The sequence below is a fragment of the Hippopotamus amphibius genome, chromosome 9, assembly GCF_030028045.1.
Source record: "Hippopotamus amphibius kiboko isolate mHipAmp2 chromosome 9, mHipAmp2.hap2, whole genome shotgun sequence".
Classification (NCBI taxonomy): domain Eukaryota; kingdom Metazoa; phylum Chordata; class Mammalia; order Artiodactyla; family Hippopotamidae; genus Hippopotamus; species Hippopotamus amphibius.
In genome coordinates this window covers 83,340,813-83,362,361 of record NC_080194.1, presented here as the reverse complement: position 1 = coordinate 83,362,361, position 21,549 = coordinate 83,340,813, and the positions used below count along the sequence as shown (strand labels likewise).

The 21,549-nt window shown below is 51.0% G+C and overlaps 1 protein-coding gene across 2 annotated transcripts in view; it reads left to right on the top strand.

Moving 5' to 3' along the window:
• PKNOX2 (PBX/knotted 1 homeobox 2) overlaps window positions 1-20,679 on the top strand; it is a 256,121-nt gene extending 235,442 nt beyond the window's left edge. For both annotated transcript variants that reach the window (XM_057695958.1, XM_057695959.1), the window contains 4 exons: window positions 393-512; window positions 16,343-16,419; window positions 17,286-17,464; window positions 18,506-20,679. In XM_057695958.1, the coding sequence (XP_057551941.1) occupies window positions 393-512; window positions 16,343-16,419; window positions 17,286-17,464; window positions 18,506-18,732 (603 nt within the window). In that variant the 3' untranslated portion in view covers window positions 18,733-20,679. The remainder of the gene's footprint in view (window positions 1-392; window positions 513-16,342; window positions 16,420-17,285; window positions 17,465-18,505) is intronic.
• The last annotated feature ends 870 nt before the right edge of the window (window positions 20,680-21,549 follow it).

Below are 21,549 nucleotides of genomic sequence, written 5' to 3'. Positions count from 1 at the left end.
CCCCACCAGCCTACAGAGCTATGGTGAGGGCTGACCATGGTAGTGGATAGGAAAGCGCTGTGCAAACTCTAAAGTACCCCAGAAATGCTAATAACTTTTGGATGGTTTATGGCAAATCTCTCTCTCCTCTGCCCTCTGCATGACCCTATTTCCTCTGTCTCCTCTCTCACCCCCTTCTCCTCCTCCCCTTTTCCTCCTTCTCCTCCTTCTTCCATTCTCCCATTCTCTGAGGGGCTGGTGCTGGGTGACAGGAAAGGTGACTTCCCCTGGGCCCTCAGAATGAATTGGGAAAGGGGATTGGCAACGAGAGCCTGCCGTCTCTATGGCAACAGGTCCCTAGCTGCTGGCCCGCCAGGCTGCTGATGCTGATTTTTTCTCCACATGCCCTGAAGGTTAACCTTGACCTCACCTCCCTCCTGGACAATGAGGATAAGAAGTCCAAGAACAAACGAGGAGTCTTGCCCAAGCATGCCACCAATATAATGCGTTCTTGGCTCTTCCAGCATCTCATGGTGAGTGTGTGTGTGTTGGGGTGTGGAGTTGCAGTGGGGTATGAATAAGTCCTTGGCCATTAGACTGTCATCCCCAGATCTGTGGAGGGCGTGGCCTCAGAGAGAGGCTCTCTGATAGGAATACTATCTTCCAGAGGCCAGGGCAGCGGGAGGCTTCAATGGGACCTAAAGCTGGGAGATTCCAGTGCTTGTGGCTACTGCCTCAAAAAAGTGTGACATGGGTGAAGGAATGAGGACAGACATTCTGAAGAGGGCAAAGTACTGGGCAAGTGGACAGTGTTGTTTCATGAACAGGGTGAGATTCCATGGGAGCCAGGGCTGTGGTTACTGGTCCAGAACCCTCCTCCCGTGACAGGTAGCCATGCTCACCCCTGCCCTCTCCCATGGAAGACAATACTGATTTTCCATTAGTGCTCTTCTGCTTCCCGAGTCCTCAGTGCTGGGGGAAGCAGAGGGTGTGCATCCCTTTCCCTCTGATCAGAGCAGACAGAGGAGGCACAGACTGGGGAGCTGCAGTTGAGCCCACCCCACCTCACCAGAAGAGCATCCCAGGCTGAAATCCTGACCCCATGTAACCAGCTCAGCTCAGAGGTGCAGAGCAGTTGCTTTCATGAGCCTCTTTCATAAGATGACGAGACAGCCTCAGGTTTAAGTGTAACATTTATAAAGCACCTGCCATGTGTAGCTAACATGACAGTAGTTGTGTTTGTGTGCAGTGTTAAGTTGCAACATACTGGCCTTGGGTTGAATATCAGGAGTGACTTCAAAACTGTGACCTTGCATCATTCGAGGGCTGGAGCAATAAATAAAGCCAGTGACCATGTGTGTGTGTGTGTGTGTGTGTGTGTGTGTGTGTGTGTGTGTGTGTGTGTGTGTGTGTGTGTCTGGGATGGGGAGGTAGATTCTGCTAGCACAGGTGGGCTCCCAGTGGTCTGCAAGCTCTTGGCGTGGCATGGCAATAATAGACACACAGACAGAGGACATATACCAAGCCTGGGACTGTAGACATATTGGCCAGCAAAATGTGGGGAAGAACCAGGAGTTTCGGGAATTCTTTCTTCAGAGAAAAGGAGAGAAAGCCAACGGATTGTAGAAACTAATTAATCATTCAGTCAATCATCAGCCCTTTATTTCAAATGGGAGTGCCTCCAAAAGCCATGGAGCCCAGGCACAGGTGGTCCTAGGATTTGGGGATCTTAGGGACTCTGCCCCGGAGGCGGGGGTCCTGCTTCCCCAGTGGACAGCCAGAATTGTACTGTGGTGCTGGACGCGGCCGGAGCTCTGCATCCTCCACCGGTATCCACACCACCACCCCCGACTCTAGGACTTGAGGACTTGGGGCCACCCCAGCACTTTGCTGAGGAAGCACATTTTGGAAACATTACCTTGGGGGCAAACAATAACCGAATTTGGAGAGAAGGAGCTGGAAAGCTGAGGGTTAAGGTGAGGAGAGGAGATTGAAGAGATTCCCAGAGCCTAGTGATGAAGCCAGGCCTAGCCTCTGTATCTTACTCTGACTTGCTATCTGGAGCCCGTGGTGGGGATGCCCAGGGCTCCTGCCTGTTCTCTCTTCCATGTTGTCAGAGAGCCAGATGGCTCAGATGGACTTGGTGGCCCTGAGAGCCCAGTGTCCACGCTAAGCTCCAAGCCCCAGCCTAGGGAAGAGAGCCTCTGTAGGGGAGTTCCATCTCTGTGCACTGACCTATGACACCAAAGCTGGGGGCACCCAGGCTACCTCCCCTGTCCCAGCCATGAACCTAGAAGAGGCCCCATGTGTTATGCTGTGATGCTGTGTCACTGTAGGGCCGTGGGTATGGTGGAAAGCTCGTGGGCTTTTGAGGCAGCCAAACCTGGCTTCACATCTAGGCTTCCCCTCTTCCTCTGTGATCTGGCCACACTCACCTCTTGTGGAAATCATGACAGAGCAATGAAATGAGTGCTAAGACCCTAGCACACTGGGTCTTAAAAAATGTTAGTTCCCCACCCTTCCTTCCCTCCCCATCCCCATCCCCATGCATTTTTGAAGACTGATGTGAACACACCTACAATCTCACTTCTGAGGGAAGAAAAGGCAAATGTAGGAGAGAGAGGAGCCGGGCGTCCAGGCCAGCACCCCCACTGACGCTCATCACCTCAGCTGCCTCCCACTCCCCAATGGCGACGCAGCCCTGAATTACGTCTTCAGCCTGAGACGGAGGGTCACACCATCCATCCTTCCTGGCTGTGCCTCCCCGCTGACCTTAGACTTCAGTTCACACCCTGCCTCTCATCCTGCCTCTCGTCCTGCCTCTCATTCCCTTCCTGCTGAGCCCCCTCTATAGCTCAGGGTCACAGCCACCTCCAGCCGGACGTGGGGAGGCAGAGGAAGGTAGAGGCGGGGAAGAAAGGCTGTAGCAGCACAAAGCAGAGGGGAAAGAAGGACCCAGGTTAGAGCTACAGAAGGGACCTGGAACGATGGTGGGAACTTGCTGAATAGCGTGAGTGAGGCTGTCGCCTGCCCCCTCCTGCCCTGGGCCCTCTGCAGCTCAGAGTGCACTCCATGTGGATACTAGTGACAGAGCACTTGACATTGGCCTTAATGCCAATGTGATTAATGCCTTCCCCGCAGAGGCCATGGAGAGAGGACAAGGGAGTGACCCTTGGGCCTTTAAAGTCAGAACTCAGAACTTCTGGATGAGGGGGAGGGAGAGGATGAGAAGTCCAGGCTCTAGGGACTCAGCATGACACAGCTGTCCTCCGCAGGCCAAGGCTGGCTCCCCAGATATAGGCGGGCACACAATTCCCCTAAACCCCAGCTCAGGAAGGAGGCCGTGAAGACACTTGGTAACAGGGCACAGTGGGAAGAAAACAGGCTTTGAAGCCAGACAGACAGGAGTATGAATTGAGGCCCTTCCCCTAGCTATGCAATCACTCTATTTCTTTGCAAAAGGAGATAATACCCATTTTCCATGGTTGAGAAAACCAAATGAGATAACTTATATAAAGAGTCATGCCCGATACACAATCACACTCAAGAAATGTGAACTTTCTAAAACAGCAGACCAAGAGCAAGTTTTCGAGGCCAAGGTCCAACATTTGTGAAAGTTATTTCGAGGTGGATGGTTTATCTGTTGTTCTGATCTGTAGCATCTCCTGATTCTCCCATCATTTGACCCTAAGAATACATTGACTAATACGGTTATTTACCTGTTCTGTGTGTATATGTGTGTGCCAAATCTACATGTTGTATATCTCCGACTCAGCTGTAAATTGCTCAAGAATAAGGATCATACATGATACCTCCTCTATGGGCCCCAAAACACTGATTCCCAAAGTGTGTACCTTTACAGGATGTTATAGGTGTTGCTCCCAAGAAAGGGTACCATGATGAAATAGGTTTGGGAAAATCTGGGTTATACAAAGTTTAGCTTATTTCTTTACCCTTAGTATACAAGGGGGACATTGTGAATTTGCAAAAAGGGGCACGTCTTGAAGCTTTCCCCTAACATTCGATCGCTCTGAGTCACTCTGGTGGCAACGTTGTATTAGGCGTATAGTAGCTGTTCCGTTTTAGGAAAGAAGGGTAGAAAAGGTATGAAAAAAGGCAGATCTCAATATCAGTAGAGGTTCTCATATCCAGCGCAGGGGGACAACTAATTTGTTGATTGGTTAATTGGAAAAGTGGGTTGAAGAAAGAAACAACCATTAAAAAGATACATTTTATTTTATTTTATTGCAATATAGTTCATTTACAATGTTGTGTTAATTTCTGCTGTATAGCAAAATGATTCATATATATATATATTCTTATTCTTTTCCATCATGGTTTATCACAGGATATTGAATATAGTTCCCTGTGCTCTGCAGTCGGACTTTGTTGTTTATCCATTCTCTGTGTAGTAGTTTGCATCTGCTGATCCCAAACTCCCAGTCCATCCCTCCTCCACTTCCCCTCCCGCTTGGCAACCACAAGTCTGTTCTCTATGTCTGTGAGTCTACTTCTGTTTTGTAGATAAGTTCATTTGTGTCATGTTTTAGATTCCACATATAAGTGATATCATATGGTATTTGTTTTTCTCTGTCTGACTTATTCACTTAGTATGATAATCTCTAGGTCCATCCATGTTGCTACAAATGTCATTATTTTATTCTTTTTTACGGCTGAGTAGTATTCCATTGTGTATATATATATATATATATATATATATATATATATATATATACCAAATCTTCTTTATCCATTCATCTGTTGATGAACATTTAGGTTGTTTCCATGTCTTGGCTATTGTGAATATTGCTACAATGAACATAGGGGTGCATGTAAGATACGTTTTATTTTGATTTAAAATACGTAATATATTTGTTTGCTAATGTTTTGATATAGTGACAAGGTCATTTTCTGATTAAAGTTTGTCATTTTACTTGCACAAACTTCTCCTATAACATAATGTCTATAAATTTCATCTTTAAAATGGAATAAGAACTTTGGCTTCTGGGAAGTAATCTGGCTGCAGGATCTTTCTAGATTTGTATTGTGTATCCCAGTCTCTTACACTTGTCCTACCTGACCTCGCTTTTAAGCAAATTTGAGCCTGGAGTCTTTCCAAAGCACTCCACTCAGTTTTCTTAGCAACAGCTCTTGCTTTTTGCACTCATATTTCACTGGTTTATAGAATAGTTAAGTTACATAATTACAGTAATACGTACAACTGGCATAAACTAGTCAATGCAAATACTGCTGACTTCTTGGTAAGCAGATAAATTGGCTAATGAACATTCTACAAAGTAGCCTATTCATCTTAAGCCTTCAGGACAATGTAGACAGCAGTTCTAATCCTTGACAGAAGAAAGGGAGAGCATGGTATAATCTGCAGACTTGTTTAATAGAGATCGGTTATTAGAACTTCTATTGTAGATGCTGGTTTTCCTGTTTTCTTCTTTCCTTCAGGCAGAAGTTAGTATTCTTTGATTCCTTTTGCCCTGTGTCCAAAGATTCTTGTCATTTCCACTGCTCTGTCGCATTAGCAGCTACAGAAATGTATTCAGATGACAGCGTGCTCCTGAGATGGAGGCTAAACCCCAGAGCCTTTTTGCTGTTAGGCTGCAATGAGATTGGGATGGTTTCATCCATTAGTTCCTTGCTTCTGTGTCCCTGAAGAATCCAGTGAGATTTTCTTGCTATTGCATTTTGGCTGATAGCAGCTAAACTCCTGCTGGAAGCAATCATTCCACTGCAAATCCAGATCGGGTGAGAAGCCCTGGCAGAGGGTCCTCTCCATGGAGGAGGCGGGGAGGGGCGCTGCTCTTCCCACTCCCCTAGCTTCTGCCCTCATCCCCTCTGGTCCAGATCCCAGCTTCCCCCTGTCCTGCCTGGGTGATCCTGCTTATTTCCATCAAAAATGTGACTGTTCTCTGTGCTGCTGCCACCCAAGCGCAGGAGTAAGTTTACAGAGTATTTTCTGTGTGGGGAGATTCTAGAGAAAAAACCAAGCACCAACGGCTCCGCCACCATCAAAGAGCCCCTCCTCCGTCAGCTACTGCAGTGCGCAGGGCGCGGCCCAAGCATCTTCCTGCAGCATCGGGTTTCCCCCACCCAGCCAGCCTAGAAGCCTACTGTGATCCTCCTTTTTACCAATAACAAAATTAGGCTCAGTGACAGTAACACATTCCCCAAGGTCCCGCTGGATTTGAACCCAGGTCTATGTGGCTTGAGACTCTAATTTCTTACCCACTAAGCTGTACTGCACTGACTCAGGAAACCACAGCATCTCTCGGCTCCCATGCAAAGTCTAGGAAAAGCAAAGGGGGACCCCTACTCCCAGCTGAGGCACAGAGCCCCGTCCTGGGACAGGTGCAGGATTTTGATAGCCTGGCCCTAGTTTTCAGGTACAGTGAGGCTGTCTTACCATCTCATCCCTTCCCCTTCCTTCCGCATCCATCACACTCACAAGCCTGGCGTGCATCCAGCCAGGGTCACAGTTGCACTCTGCTTTCCACCATCTCACCCCCACCCCATGGAACTGAGGACCTTGCTCCAGGGCCCTCGTATAAACTCGGCTGTAGTCACAAAAGCTGAGTGCACACAAACACCAGGGGCCTTGTGTGATTCTTCTGGTATTGAAATAGAATTCATAAACCATAAAATTCACTCTTTTCAACTGTACAATTCAGAGGGTTTTAGTATATTTACAAAGCTATGAAATCATCACCACTATCTAATTCCAGAATATTTCTTCACACCAGAAAGAAACCCTGTACCCATTAGCTGCCACTCCCCTGCCCCAGAAGCCAGTGATCTACTTACTGTCTCAATGGGTTTGCCTATTTTGGGTATTTCACATGAATAGAATCGTATGATATGGATTCTTTTGTGACTGGCTTCTTTCACTTAGCGTGATGTGTTCAGGGTTCATCGATGCTGTTAACACGTAGCAGCGCTTCATTCCTGTGTATGACTGACGACTATCCCATTGTGTAGATAGACCACATTTTGTTTACCCATTCATCCGTTTATGGACATTAGGGTTGTTTCAACTTTCTGGCTTTGAGTAATGCTGCTATAGATATTCGTGTACACCCACCATTCTGAGCCCGTCCTTATCTTTGAGACTCTTTGTCAGATCCCCAGCTATCCTCGCCCACAGGGCGAGAGCCTCACATGCTGGGCTCATCCCTACTGGAAGCAACAGGACTGCTGCACACCCAGGTACAGCATGTGCCATGCACACAGGCTCCTGGCCAAGGAGGGCGTGTGGAGGTGAGATCTAGTTGGTTGCCTCTGTGCCTTGGTGTTGCCTTCAATCACTCAAAACATATTCTTGCCCCTTCCCTGTGCCTAACTTTGTATTAAGCTCTAAAGGAAGCATGCATCTATCCCTGTCAAAGGCCCACCTACAGGCTCCATCGACAGCTCACTTAGAACAGTGGTGTCTCTTACAACCGAGAGAGTGCAATCTATGGAAAGGGTGTGGTACTCAGAGGCAAGATCTGGATGTGTCTCACTGCCCCGTCTACGTAGCAACAGACCTGCGGTGAATTGCTTGACCTCATTAAGCCTCAGTTTCCTCTCCTGTATAATGGGAACCACAATATCCCACTCATAGTATTGTTGAGAGGCTAGAACAAGATGATGGATGTGGAGGTACTTTGTCCTGATACAGACACAGCTGCTACAAATGCCTCCAGTCTCCCTCCAGGAGTCCCTGTCATCTTCTCCACCTTGGAAAACGCTGGGAGAAACTTTGACATTTCTATGGAATCTGTGGAGGAAAGTAAGAAATCTTGAAAAGCAAGAAAATGGCTTAGGGAGACTGAACCTAATTCTTGTTCCAGAATATCTTTTTGTTTTGTTTGTTTGTTTTGTCCCAGAATATCTTGTCTGCTACTTTTCACCTTTAACTTCATTACCTTATCTGAAATCTCACTCATCAAAGACCCACTTAAAATTATCCAGTCCTTCTCAAAAATGCCTATGGTGAGGCCACGAGGCCATCACGCCTTCACAGCTTAGGTATGAATTAATCCAAAAGCTTGATTTTCTACACCCATTCAGCTAAGATCAGTTTCACGGGAAGAATGCCAGTGCTTATTCCTGGTAGAAGAGGAAGATTAGGACATTTTTAAAGACACCATTTTGAGGAGGTAAGTCAGAACGGGGTGCCAGAGGGAAGGCTCCTAGCAATTGTTTTCAACCTATTCTAGGCCCTTGACCCTTTTGAGAATCTGATGAAAGCTTTATCTCCATTATCATGAACATGGCTGCAGGGGATTTGACCATGAAGTCCAAGAGGCCGGAGGCCTCTGATTCAGGAAGCTGACTGTAGGATAACATGAAGACCCAGGGATTTGTGAGAGGGGTGCTGGGAAGAGTGAGCAGAGCACAGGAAAGGGAGAAGCTGACAAAGTCAGTGTTCACCAGTCTCAGCATTCACCCAGGTCTAGTTCTGTTCCCTGAAAGTAGAGGAAGATCTCTTATTTGTTCTTCCTGAATCCTGGGGGCTTCTCTCCACCAGAACACAGATCTTTAACTAAATTGGCCTTTCAGGCTAGCCCGGAAGACTACTTATTAAAAAAAAATAACTTGTTTCTATGGGAAAATGTGATCTAAATTCCAAATAACACAGCTGTCCACTAACACCTAAGCTTCGGGTAGGAGACATGATTTCAGCACTCAGAGGGCTGATGATTTTAACCAGGGGAATAAATCACGCACATGTCATGAGCAGTCAACCCATGATGTAATCAAGTACTGTTGCACAAGCACACACGCAGGGAGTTGGGGAATGGACGGCTCGATAGAGGTGAGAGGGGTTTGCCCATCTTGCTGATCAGACACATCCAGCATAGTGTGTCCAGGACTGAGCATCAGGTTTCAAAAGGTGCTTCGACAAGTCATGTCCAGAGAAGGGCAGCCAGGATGGGGAAATGTCAGTTCAAATGACTCAAACAGGAAACATGTCACATGATGAACGGTTAAGGGCTGGGGATGTTTGGTCTGTAGAAAAGATTAGTTCCTTTAGGGCAGCCTGGTACAGTAGAAGGAACAAGGCTTTGCAGGCAGACCGACCTGAGATTGAGCCCTGCTCCATTTTTTACTTACTATTTGACCTTGAATGGGTCGATCAACTTGTCTGATGTCAATTTCCTCTTCATAAAGTGGAGATAATAATACCTACCTATGGTGAAGATCAATAATATGTTAAAAAGCACAGTGGCTGACAAAGATGGAGTGGACGTGGTTAAAGATACAGGGGGTGTGGGTCCCAGGTCTGCCACTTAACCCCTGTATAACCTGGGGCCAGTTTTTAACCACTCTGGGCTCAGTTTTCTCGTGTGTAAAATAGGAACAATGATGCCTAATTCATAGGCACCTTGAAAATTCAGTCAGAATACACGTCAAGTACTCTCACAGGGTACTCTATGCTCCGCAAGTATTCAAAGCTCTCCAAAAACCCTGTTAAGAGGTGAGGGCCAGTGCTACAGACTCCTGTGTGGCTTCAGAAGACAGTCTCTGCTTTCTGGCTGGACGGTAGGGAGGCAGACTTGAGTTCAACAGACAGAACTTGCCAGCGATCAGAGCACGGGGCTGCCTCACTGGGGGACGGCGGCCCCGCAGAGCTGGCGGCCCACGCTTCTCAGGATGGAGCGCCTGGAAAATGAGAGCAAGCCAATGAGGCTGCCTGCAGCTGGAGACCAGCCAGGGGACTCTCGCTGCCCGGGACCCACCAACCCAGCCCTGGGCCCGGGGTCGGCACTCTTTCTGCACACCTGTAGCTTATATTGGGTGTGACCCTAAAAGTGCTGGTGTGAAGAGATCTGCCCTCGGGGACCTCTGTAACGTTCAGGGTTTGGTGGAGGAGCAGAGAGTAGTGCTGGGCCTGGGCGGTTGGCTAGGATCTAGGATCGGGTAGGAAGAGAGGAAGGAAGAGCTGTTCAGATGAGAATAATCTCTGCACAGATCAGCAATGTCCCTGCCTGGCCTGTGATCCTTGCTGACCAAAGGGACAGACCCCTCCTTCCCATGAGCGTGAAATCCTCTTCTCTTACTTCACTCTTGCAGCCTGGGGAACCAAGTGGCCCTGTTTCACGGCCACGGCTGTTTCCTCTCCCGTGCAGCTCAGGCGTCTGTACTTGTAGAGCTTTGGTGGAAGGCCCACCAGGAGGCCAGAAGTCAGGCCAGCTAGGTTATTGGCTGTATTCATCTTTCTGTGTCAGAGAAACACGAGGCCTTGGATTCTTGCCTGTGATATGAGAGTGTTTTCTCCCATCCATCCCTTCGCTATAGGAATGTAGGGAGACAGACTCCCAAAGCTGCCCTTCGACTCCCCAGGGAGGATGAAGCATGTTGGAGGTGTGCCCTTGGGTGGCCGCAGTCCAGGGTGTGTGCCCCACTGGCCACTCAAGCAGCAGTGAGTCCCTGGGAAGGAGGCAAGATCGGGGGTCTCCAGCCAAAACTGGGCCTTGCAGACAAGAGGGGAGTCAACCATGGGGGTGCAGAGAGCTCAGCGGAGAGGAGGGGGTGTAGGAGACCCCGGTGTGCGCTGAGCCCCAGGACACGCCATGGGCACCTGCAGCTCTCAAAGGGTCCACCTGAAAAGTGGCCATGGGAGATTTACAACCTCGCCACATCCCCCAAGGGGCCTGAAGGCAGGTGAGGAGGAAACGCCTCCATCATAGGTGCCCGGGGGCTAGCACAGTCCCAGCACAGGGGAAATAAAACCACTTGAAAAGAGGAGCACATTTATACACACGCCTGTGGCTGTCACGGAGAGGGCGCCGCGTGCGTCAAGCAGCAGGTGTGTTTTATGTTACTGATTTATTTAACAAACACTCACGGAGTGTACCAGGCATTGTTCTAAGCACCTTTCAAATGTTCGCTCACTGAATCATTATTAAACAACCTTTCCCCCGTTTTACAGAAGAGGAAACGGAGTGCGTGAGCCCAGGGTCTCCAGCTGGTAAGGGACCAGGATTCAAAGCCGGGAAGTCTGATTCTAGAGTCGCTACAATCTAGGGACTGCTTCTCACAATGCTGCCTCCGAGACCCTCTAGAGAAGTGGCCAGTGTGCTGGGTGGACTCCTAGGTACCCCCTCTCCCTCCCCCTTCCCCCCAAAATATGCTAGAAACAATCAACTGTGAAAAACAGCACTGCTAAAAAGTGGGCGGGCTGATACGAGCTAGAAATCCCCCCGCCATCTCCTACCCATCTTCACACCCACAAACGCACACAAAGGGAATGGTGACAAGTGCCACTTACCTCCCAGGGTCCTGTGATCATTCAACAAAAACATATTGAACACTTGTACGGGCCAGGTGTTTTCCTTGGCACGGATGAGGTGGGGGCGAAAAGACAGATGTGGACCCTTTTCTCAAAAATTGCAGCCTGTCTGAGATGAAAAACAATAGGTCATCCTCGTAGTGTGTGGAATCCTGGGTAGAGTAAGGGCTAGAGCTCATGGTGGGGGAGTGTCCAAATGGACTTAAGGGGTTGCGGGGCAGGACCAGTCTTGCTGCTGTGTGAAGGATGGATTGGAATAGAAGCCAAGGGGAGGGAGAGTGGTTTTGTAATTGCAGGAGGGTGAGGAATAGGAAGGCAGTAGATTTTTACAATGAACAACTATACAGCAATCAACATGAATGTGACTGGTACACAGAACAATCATAGGTGGATCTCACAAGTGTACTGTGGGGTGAAATGCTACATGCTATGTGAGTGCATTTATATAGAGTCCAAAATCCAGGCAAAACTAAACCATAATGGTTAAGCATGTAACATACTCAAACTACAAAGAAAAGCAAATAAAAAGTGATTACCGTAAACATCAGGTTATCTTTGGGGAGGATATCTTTGGAGGGAAGTGATTGGGAGGGGGCAGAAAAGGGGCTGCTGGGGTGCTGGTAGAATTCTATTTCTTAACCTTGGTGGTGGTCACATGGGTGTTTGTGATACTACACCAAGCTCTGCATTTTAGTTCTCGGTGCTTTCCTGTGTGTGCACAACTGTAAGTGGGGAGGGGAGTGGAGAAGAGAGACAAATGGGAGAATGGGATGCTATAGCAGCAAAGGGAGGGTGACTCACGTGCTCCTCTCCATCCTAAACCGCTTGTTTCTTCCACTTTAGCATCTCTGAAGTCAGGGTGTGCCCTGTGTCTTCCATGTGCTGAAATGTGGTTGTTTCAGGGCCCCTCACCATCCTGGCTGCCTCCCTCTGGCTGGTCTCTGGCCCTCCTAGAGCAGAGGCCACGCAAACAAGCTGCGGCCGCAGCAGACCACATGCCCACAGCTGGTCAGGAGCGAGAAGGGACAGAGGGTGTGGTTGACCCCAGTGCAGGAAAGTGGGAAAGGAAAGCCGGCTCCAAGCCCTGCTCCAGCGGCAGCTCCGACTCACACCCGCAGGCCACTGCTTCCCACGCGCTGGGCCCCCGGGGACCTGGCGGGCCTGGGCTAGGAGGTGGGTGCACCATCTCGGGTGGGCTTTAAGTGAAAGGCGTGGCCAGGGGCCCACAGACCAGCCTGGCTGAGCTGCATTCAGAGCCGGGACCCTATGGGGAACCCATAGTTCAAGCTGAAAGATGGCTTCAGCTTCAATTTAGCCCCAATGAGACTTGAGGTATGGGGCCAAAGGAGAGGTGTCAGGGAAAGAGGTTCAGATGTCAGAGGCGCCTCCTGATGGCAACTGTGGTGCTGTGAGACATATACTCAGTGTGAATCCTGCAATTCCCTTCCCCAGAGACTGAGTGCTTATTGGTCCGATAACTGGGACCTTCACCATGTGGTGCAGACTGAGTCAGTGCAGCGCAGGTGCTTTGCCTGCATCATCTCATTCAGTGACCCCCGAAGTCCAAGTAGGCCCCATCTTGTTGTTTCCATTTTAAGCCCAGGAAACTGAGGATAGCAGACATCAAACAGTAAATTGCCAAGGTCACACAACTGGTTAAGTGGTGGGTGCAGGACTTGACCTCTGCAAAGGCCATGCTCTTAACCACCAGGCAGCACTGCCCAGTCACCTGAGGCTCCCTGCCGGCCCTAAGAAGGAGCTGTAATTTTCTGGTCCATTCTGTGCCCCTTCTAGGAGATGGCTGTCTGTGCGCTTCCCTCCCGATTCCGGAGGAGTTCCTCCGAACAGTGATGAGAGAGCAGCTGCTATGGCCTGACGGCTCACCACCACCTCGCTGCGTTCCTCTCCCGTCCCTGGCCTCGAGCCTTTCCAATTGTGCTAAAAGTAGCACTGACCAAATCGAGGGCTGTCCAGGGGCCAGGACTATTTTGACTCTGTCCTCAGGAATCATCTGGTCTGAGGCGTGGACAAGCTGGACGGCTCCCACGAGCACTCAGATGTGATGCCAGGAATGTTCTGGCGACACACCTGTCCCCAAGGCTGTGCCAAATGCTGCCACTCACCCCGCAGCCTCCACCGCGTGCCTCCGAAGATACTGGTCCCAGGAGTGATGGATGGTGGGACTTACACCACAGGAGGATGAGGGCTTTGTATCCCATCGTAAAAGAACAACCAGCCAGTCTCGGGGACCCTGTTTCTCATCCCTCTCCAGTAACTGGGCACACGTTAATCTATGGATGGATAACATCGGCTCATAATGGGGGCCTGTGCCAGAAGCCTCCTTAGAGACGGCAAATGGTACCTGGGGGAGGCTGAAGGATTTCCTTCTCTGGAGGTCTTTAATGGTGGAGGAGATTTGCATCCGACTGGCTTTGTCCTAGTGCAAAGCCCCTGCCTGGAAGGTCCAGGCCCTCCTTCACTGGGAAGGCTTGGCTGTTCTTCAAAGTCCTACTGAAGTCCCACCTCCCTAGGGCAGGCTCCCCTAATTTCTCTTTCCACCTGATGGATACTTACACACTACTTTTTAATAGAGGTGTTTCCTTTGCCTGTGGCCTTTCCCTTTAAACTGTGAGTTCTGTGGCCGGGTATCTTTCACTTGTGGGCACCTCTGACGTAGCAGCTTCCCGGCATCTGTGGTTGATGAACTAGCACAGTTGGCAAGGCTCAGGGAACAAGTCAGCCATCTCCTTCTTGTGCTGGTTCACTCATCTGTTTCATACATGAACATTGAGTATCCACTCTGCCTGTTACTGGTCTGAACACTGGAGATGCAATGTGTAGTAAGACCGGGTCCCTGCCCGAGAGCAACTCCCAGGATAGGGGGAGACATCTGTCACCATATAGTGGCCTAAAGGCAATTATTCAAGTGCAGCAGTGACTAACTTTGCCCCAGGGAGCTGGGAAAAGCCTCACAGAGGACTTGACCTGTGATAGGTCTTTGTAGAAGCTCAGAAGCGCGCACAGTGGAAAAGTGGTAGAAGGAGCATTCCAGCAGAGGGAACAGCATGTGCAAAGGCATGAAGGTATGAAGGGCCTAGTGGGGCCCAGGAAGGCCGAAAAGTTACTATATATTTGCTGTGTTCTCAGACTGGCTGCCACGGACGACAGGAAGGCTGCGCCATTCCTTATCAGGGCCGTGGAGACTGGAACTCCCTGGGGCAGAGGAGGAGGGCTCGGCCACCACCCCTCCCTGGAGGGTGTCAGAATGCACGGAGCTCCTACTCCTCTGCCCCTGGCGGAGCTGCAGTAACCACCCCGCCTCTCTCTGCTCCTTCCCAGCAAGATGAAATTGGCTTCTATGACACCGATGTGCTTTCCTTCTTGTTAGGCACTTAGTATGGATCACAAGTCCTGGCTGCCCTGGCGTGGCGGTCAGGGTCAGAGGTGTGAATTAAAACAACACACGATCCTGATTGCTTCAGCCAAGGGACGCTGAGGCCACCGAAGAGGTTGCTTTCCTTTCTCACTGATAATGAGAGTTCTACCGGGGCTGTTGATCTCAAGCTCATTCCTCAGAGAGCGTTAAGCACCTTGCCAACATCGTCCAATAAGAGTATGAAGAGCCATCTCTTATTGAGCACTTCACAAATATAATTTCATTTAATCATCAGACGACTTTACGATGTGGGGTTAAGTGACGTGCCTGAGATCTCACAGCTCATCATGATGGAGCCAGAATCGGAGTCCTGGTCTTCAGGAGTCGGGAAGTCCCAAGCACCACTGTCTCATACCACTTCAATAAGGGGATGATTCTGACCTGAGGACGGATTGGCCCTCTACCCCACGAGCCCCCGAGCCTCCCTTAGCTGCCAGGGAAAAGGCTCTGATCCTTTCAGACACTCATCACGCCTGTGTTGCAAGCCTGCCAGGGGCCAGGTGTTGTGCAGACGCCTGGGAAAGACACACAGACACAGAGACCTGGTCATCACGGGGCTCACTACCCAGTGGGGTCCAGAAGACCCCCTAACCCACTGCCACCCCAAACTTTCCCAGTCTTTAATGTGACCGTTTCAGCCTCCCCAACGCTCTGGCCAACATCCACTTCTCTTTCTAATCTTCCCTGGTGCTCGCTACCCAAACCCCAGCACCTACCGCCTTTCTCTTGCTTGCAAGTCATTTCGTATGTCACGTACACAAGAAGCGCGCTGGGGATACATTAATAAGACGAATTAATAAGAGCTGGTCTCTGCCCTCATGAAGCCCAATCCGAGAGAGAGACACACCTGTAATCAGTGTGGGGACCGAAGGCCCTGCCCCAAGTCCTCGCTCACCCCCACAAAGACACAAAGTGGCAGCATGAGGTGATGGGGGGAGCCTGGACCAAAGTCAGGAGAACTGAGTTCCATGCCGCCATCTGGGGGACAGTGGAGATTGTCGTTCAGTGTCTTCATCTGTAAAATGGAAGAACAACACCTAACCTGCCTCTTACCGAGTTTTAGTGATACGCTTTAAGTGAAATTAAGTGCATGAGAGCATTTCATGGGCTATAAAGTCTTGCACAAGCCGTAGTTATCATTTTATTTATCTTCTGTCTCCTAGGATGCCTGCATGAATCCGCACACATAGTAGATATTCAGCACATGTCAGTTAGTTTAAGTTAAATGGATTCGTTCACCCCGTTTACCACATTCTGAGAGTCCTGTGGGCTCTTGAGGCCGTTGTGAATCCTGATATTGATAACGCCTGACCTGCCTGCTTGCAGGTGGACCAAGTGAGGATGTGACAGTGCTTTGGAAGCGATCAGGACTGAACTGTACTGACTCTTAGGAAACCACTTGGTCCCCACCATGGGGGGCTGGGCGAGGGCAGGTGGCCCTCCACAGGCACAGAGCAGCCTCCTTCCAAGCCCTCGGCCCATTCTTTCTGGGGAACAAACATTACACTTTCCCATTTGGGCTTCCAAACCACTGGGGCTGCCCAGCCAGGGATCCTGTCTGTGTCGTGGGCATGGTCTCTAGTGGGACCACGCCACCACGTGCCCACCCCTCACTAGCCCTCCCCCTCTCATTTCAGCATCCCTACCCCACGGAGGATGAGAAGAGGCAGATCGCAGCCCAGACAAACCTCACCCTCCTGCAAGTGAATAACTGGTGAGTTAGCATCGCCTGCCCAGGGGCTCTCAGATCCAGGGGCCGCTTGTTGGGCAAGGGAGTGCATAGCAGGGGAAAGAGGCTGGAGTGCCCAGCCTGGCATCAGTCTCGCCCAGCAACCACACCAGCCCTCCCATGTAGGCTGGAAGCAGAAAGTCGGCATCAACACCTATAGCTTCATCTGCAGCTTCTCAGCGCCCTCTGCTGGGAACCTGTGTCAGGAATATCACGGGAAGCTTCTTGGGGAATGGAAAACCCAGCCCCACCTGCACTACAGACACGTGGGGGTGCCTGCAACCCAGGACCCGAGGCCACCGGTGGTCATCTGGTCTACTCACCATCTGTGTAAATGGAGCTCAAGCTAAAACATTCTGCAGAGCTGGGAGCGGGAAGGAGGGGGAGGAGTTGGCAGTTCTGACCCCACAGGGCTCCCGTGCTCCCTTCCTCTGTGGCTGGCCAGCGTGTCATAGAATCTCAGAGGATGAGGACTGGCTGGATGGGAGCAGACACTCTGGAGAGTGGTCAGAGGTCAGTGCCTTTGACTAAGGGGCTCTTCCTTCCTCTGTGTAATCCTGATGGGTCTGGAGCAGAGATTCCTGACCCTTCTCACGCATTCATTCCATGCTGGTTTGTGGTCACCAAGCCCCCTGTTGACCTCACGAACTCCTCGGTGCCCAGGGCTCATCACAGCTGTGCTTCCACACCCTAGACCAGACTGCAGTCTGTTCCGTACAAGGACCAGCTGCTGGGAGTCCGGAAGTGGTTTAGCCCTCTCTGCACACACATGCACATGTGTGCACACACCTGCACGCACACGCCCCACCCCCTGGTGGTGAATAACCCGTCTCCATCTTCCCCCCTGGCAGGTTCATTAATGCCCGGAGGCGCATCCTGCAGCCCATGCTTGATGCCAGCAACCCCGACCCTGCCCCCAAAGCCAAGAAAATCAAGTCGCAGCACCGGCCCACCCAAAGATTCTGGCCCAACTCCATTGCCGCGGGGGTGCTGCAGCAACAGGGCGGTGCCCCGGGGACAAACCCCGATGGTAAGAACTGGGGCTGAGGTTGCTCTAGACCGGGGGCGGGGGGTGCTGGTTGGGAGGGGGCTCCTGGAGCTCCTGCGGATGCAGCTGTTCATAAAGCCAGGGGCTGAACGTGTACACACTTGAGCAGCTGTGTCAGCTCTGTCACAATAGTTACCCCTACCTGATCCCCATCAAAGGATGTATGTAAGCCTGAGAGAATGGGATTTTCTTTTTTTTTTTTTTGCGTATATTTTAACAAGCCAAAAGCAATCTCACAGAGACGAGTGGGAGTCAGTTGGTGGTCATCTGAGTCAATGGGTGCTCAGCAGAGTCCCCCCTCCTCACTCGCACACCCACCCGAAGTTCCTTAGCACCAATCAGTGTTTGCACAGTTCCCCAAGAGCTAGGGCCATCTATAAATACCGAGGCAGGCAGCTGGCTTGTGAACAGAGGCCAGGAAGAGCTTTGTTTTCCCAGCTTCTCCATCACACCCTCCATATACATTTTTCTAATTGCCGGTCGCCTGGTGCACAATGAATAATTCAATGAGCCATGAGCCAGACATTTTATAGCTTGGCATGTGAAGCCAGCTCTGTGTGGGAAGTGGAGTGGAGGTGTACACGTGTGCAGGCATGCCTCCATGTATACATGCATTTCTGTGGCTGTGTACCAGTTTCTCTGTGGTGGGCAATAGTCTTATGAGGCAGACTAGAAATCAACAGATTTTGAGCCTGACCAACCAGGGAGAGAATCCCAGCTATCTCATGCTTGATTGTGTCACTCCAAGCTAATGACTCAACTGTCTGAGACTGTTTCCTCCCCTTTAGGATGGTGATGACAATACCTACTTTCAGAATTCTTCGAAAGACAACAGCGTTTGACATACTTACACAGAAGATGCTCAGGAAGTGGTACCCAAGAGTGCAGCTGCTTGGAATGGGGCAGGGAGTAGCTGACGGGGATGGACGGGAGACTTCACACCAGGGGATTGTGCAGCATAGGAGCTCACCTCCCATCCACTGGGTTTCCTGGGCCTGACCTTTGCCTTCTTCTCTCACGTAGGTTCCATCAGCCTGGACAGCCTGCAGTCCCTGTCCTCAGACAATGCCACCATGGCCATGCAGCAGGCCATGATGGCCGCACACGATGACTCATTGGACGGGACAGAAGAAGAGGATGAGGATGAGATGGAGGAGGAGGAGGAAGAGGAGCTGGAGGAGGAGGCCGACGAGCTGCAGACAACGAATGTCAGCGACCTGGGCTTGGAACACAGTGACTCCCTGGAGTAGCCGGGCAGCCCAGATGGCACTGATCACCGAGCAGGAGAGGAGTGTCGTCAGGAGGGCTTCAGGGTGGGGGGGAAGGGGACGTGGGCAGCAGCACTGAGGAAGTTGGGCCCTGGCTTCCCAAAATCAGTAGCTGGAGGAAACGCAGAGGAAACAGCTGCTCCTTCCCAACCACCAAGCTTCAGCGAGTACCCTGGCCCCACTTCCCTAGAGCTGCGGGGGACTCTGTTTGGTGGGGCCGGTCAAGCAGCCTGGACAGAAAGGCAGGAGTGAGATCTGGACTCACCAAATCCCTGAGGACAGGTGGCACCCACGCCTCACCCCCCACAGTGAAGGACTTGAGTTGTTTACAAGCCCTGCGCTGGATCAGTGCTGTTCACAGAGTGAGCCTTTGCCAGGGAACAGAATTAGGAGGACAAGGAGAGACAAAGGGGGTCTGGGTTCCACCTCCAGAGGGTTCTCAGCTCCTTTGAGAGACATTCAGCGGCAGGAGGGAGCATGAATGCATAACCCATGGCTGGAGGAGGGGGAGGGCCTGAGGCATCACCTCCTGCAGACCAGAGTGGGACCTGGATTCCATAGGGCTCCCCGAAGTCCTCCAGGGCCCTGTCTCTGGGCACAGGCAACTGTGGACTTGGGAGAGAGGGATGGGGGCCACCAGAGCTGCTTTCTCTCTCTCCTGGAAATCAATGGTAAGCTGGTGGGCTCAATTATAGGAGGTTGAGCAGAGTCCCTTCACCTGGGTTAGCTCCAGGACCCAAGGAGATGGCAGAACCTGGGCTAGGAGCCAAATCAAGGTGACTTTGGGGACCTCAGCCATCCCCAGGTGGTCACAGAACTCAGCTCCTGTAACAACAGGAGAATGGTGTCTTATCCCAGATGTTCCAGCCCTTGGATGGAGCTCCCCAGACGTTCCCCCCTCCACGGGCTGTCAGAGAGGGTGGAGCCAGGTTAGCTTGGAATCTGTCCACCCCTCCCACCCCTCACTGCTGTCCCCCTGCTCCCAGGCCAGCTCCACCAGCCTTCATCCTCTCGTCTTCACTCTATCCTTCCGATAAGGCAGAAGAAACATTGGAAAGAAGCATCCAGCCCAGGGGGAAGCCAGGGGTTGGAGAGGTGCTACATCACTCTTCCCATCAATATCCAAAGTGTGGGGGAGGCGCCCCATCCACCCGCCTCACTGTTCTATACACCATCCGTTGCACGCCACTGGAGGAACTGGGGCTCCGCCAGGAGGAGGAGTCTTCCCACCATCTGCCCTAACACACACTCTCCCACCCCGACTTTCAGGCCCCCGGGATGGGCACCCTGTCCTCCCGTCCCCTCCCACCCCTACGGCTGTGAATGATGGGACTGATCACACGCGTGTTTCCCATTGAAATTAATTTAATGGACTTGCAGCTTCATTTGTCGGATGTGCGTTGGCCATCTCCGTCAGTGGCAGGATGTGAGTGGCTGCCCGGCTCAGCTCGAGGGCCCCCACAGGGCCTTCTAAGGTGGAGCAAAAGGATGGTGGCTTTCCTGAGGTCTCCCTGAAATGAATGTATTTCTTCCCCCAAAAGAGCTGATATTTAATGTTTTAATAGGGATTTTTGAGAAACAAATACCTTATTTATAATCTGGGTGATCCAATCATTTTTTATTCCCTTTTGATGCCATAGGTAGAGGAAAGTCTAGCTTTTTTGGCGTGAGACTTTTGCAACGTGCAGTGGGATAAAATACATTTCCTGTTCTGGTTCATTTTTCTTGTTCACACACACACACACACACACACACCCTTCCACTTATCACTTTGGACGGGCATCCCACCCCAGCGCAGGCACACCTGCACACACGTGCCCACACATCCTCCTCCCAGCCCCCTCCACCTGCCTAATGTTATGCAACCTCTTCTGATGTATCCACCAAACCAATACTGAATGTGGCCGAGTTTTCAGTAAACCTTATTACCTACCATAATTCTGGTGCGCGATTCTCTTTTTCTGTGGTTAGGGGTTAGGGGGATCCTGGACCAGAGAAAATTTGGAGGCCTCAGCATACTCCTTGTTGACCTAAATACCCATGAAAGGAACCAAGGAAGAGGGCTTTCTGGGTGTCCTCAGCTTACCTGTCTGGGGAGGGAGATGGCCAAGTTTGGCATGCTCACTGCAGACATGTCTGCTCTAAGACAAAGAGATGTGGAAGACAGGCGGAGGCTCTGCACTGCCCTCTCCTGGCTGGCTGCCCCCATAGCAGGAGTGCTCTTCTACCATACTACCCTCAAAGGCCCTTGCTTTTCCCACCTCCATCCAAGCTGGTGCCACCACTGCCCCTGCGCCAGCCCTCACATGCCCACTTCGCCCTATCCCTCAGGTGAAAGGTCCCTGGAATCGGGAAGGAGAGACAGTCTTGATTGCCACATTGAATCCAAGAGCTGTGTCCAGAGGGGTCAGTGTTCAGCACTGTATTCCCTGGGGCAGCAAGAAATTTAGAGGCAGCTTATCTTCCCAACTAAGTGAGAGGCAGTCTTTCTTGTTACTTGCAACCTAGAGGCTTCCTTATCTGAGCCCCGTGCTGAGATGTCCAGGCATGGGTTTAGAAGCAGGAGGGGGAGTTCCCTGTTCCCATTCATAAAGGCTTCAAAGTTTACATTTATCCATGGACACCCTCTGGCCAGGCTGGAGATAGGAAAGGGAGCGATTCCACAAGCAAAATGGGCCTCCACACAGTGTGGATAGTGGTCCCCTGGGTCACCAACTTCCCAGAGCCCAACCCCCATCACACCTGGAGAGTCCTGCAAACACAGCAGAGACCCCACCTCTGGGCAGTGAAAATAGTCTC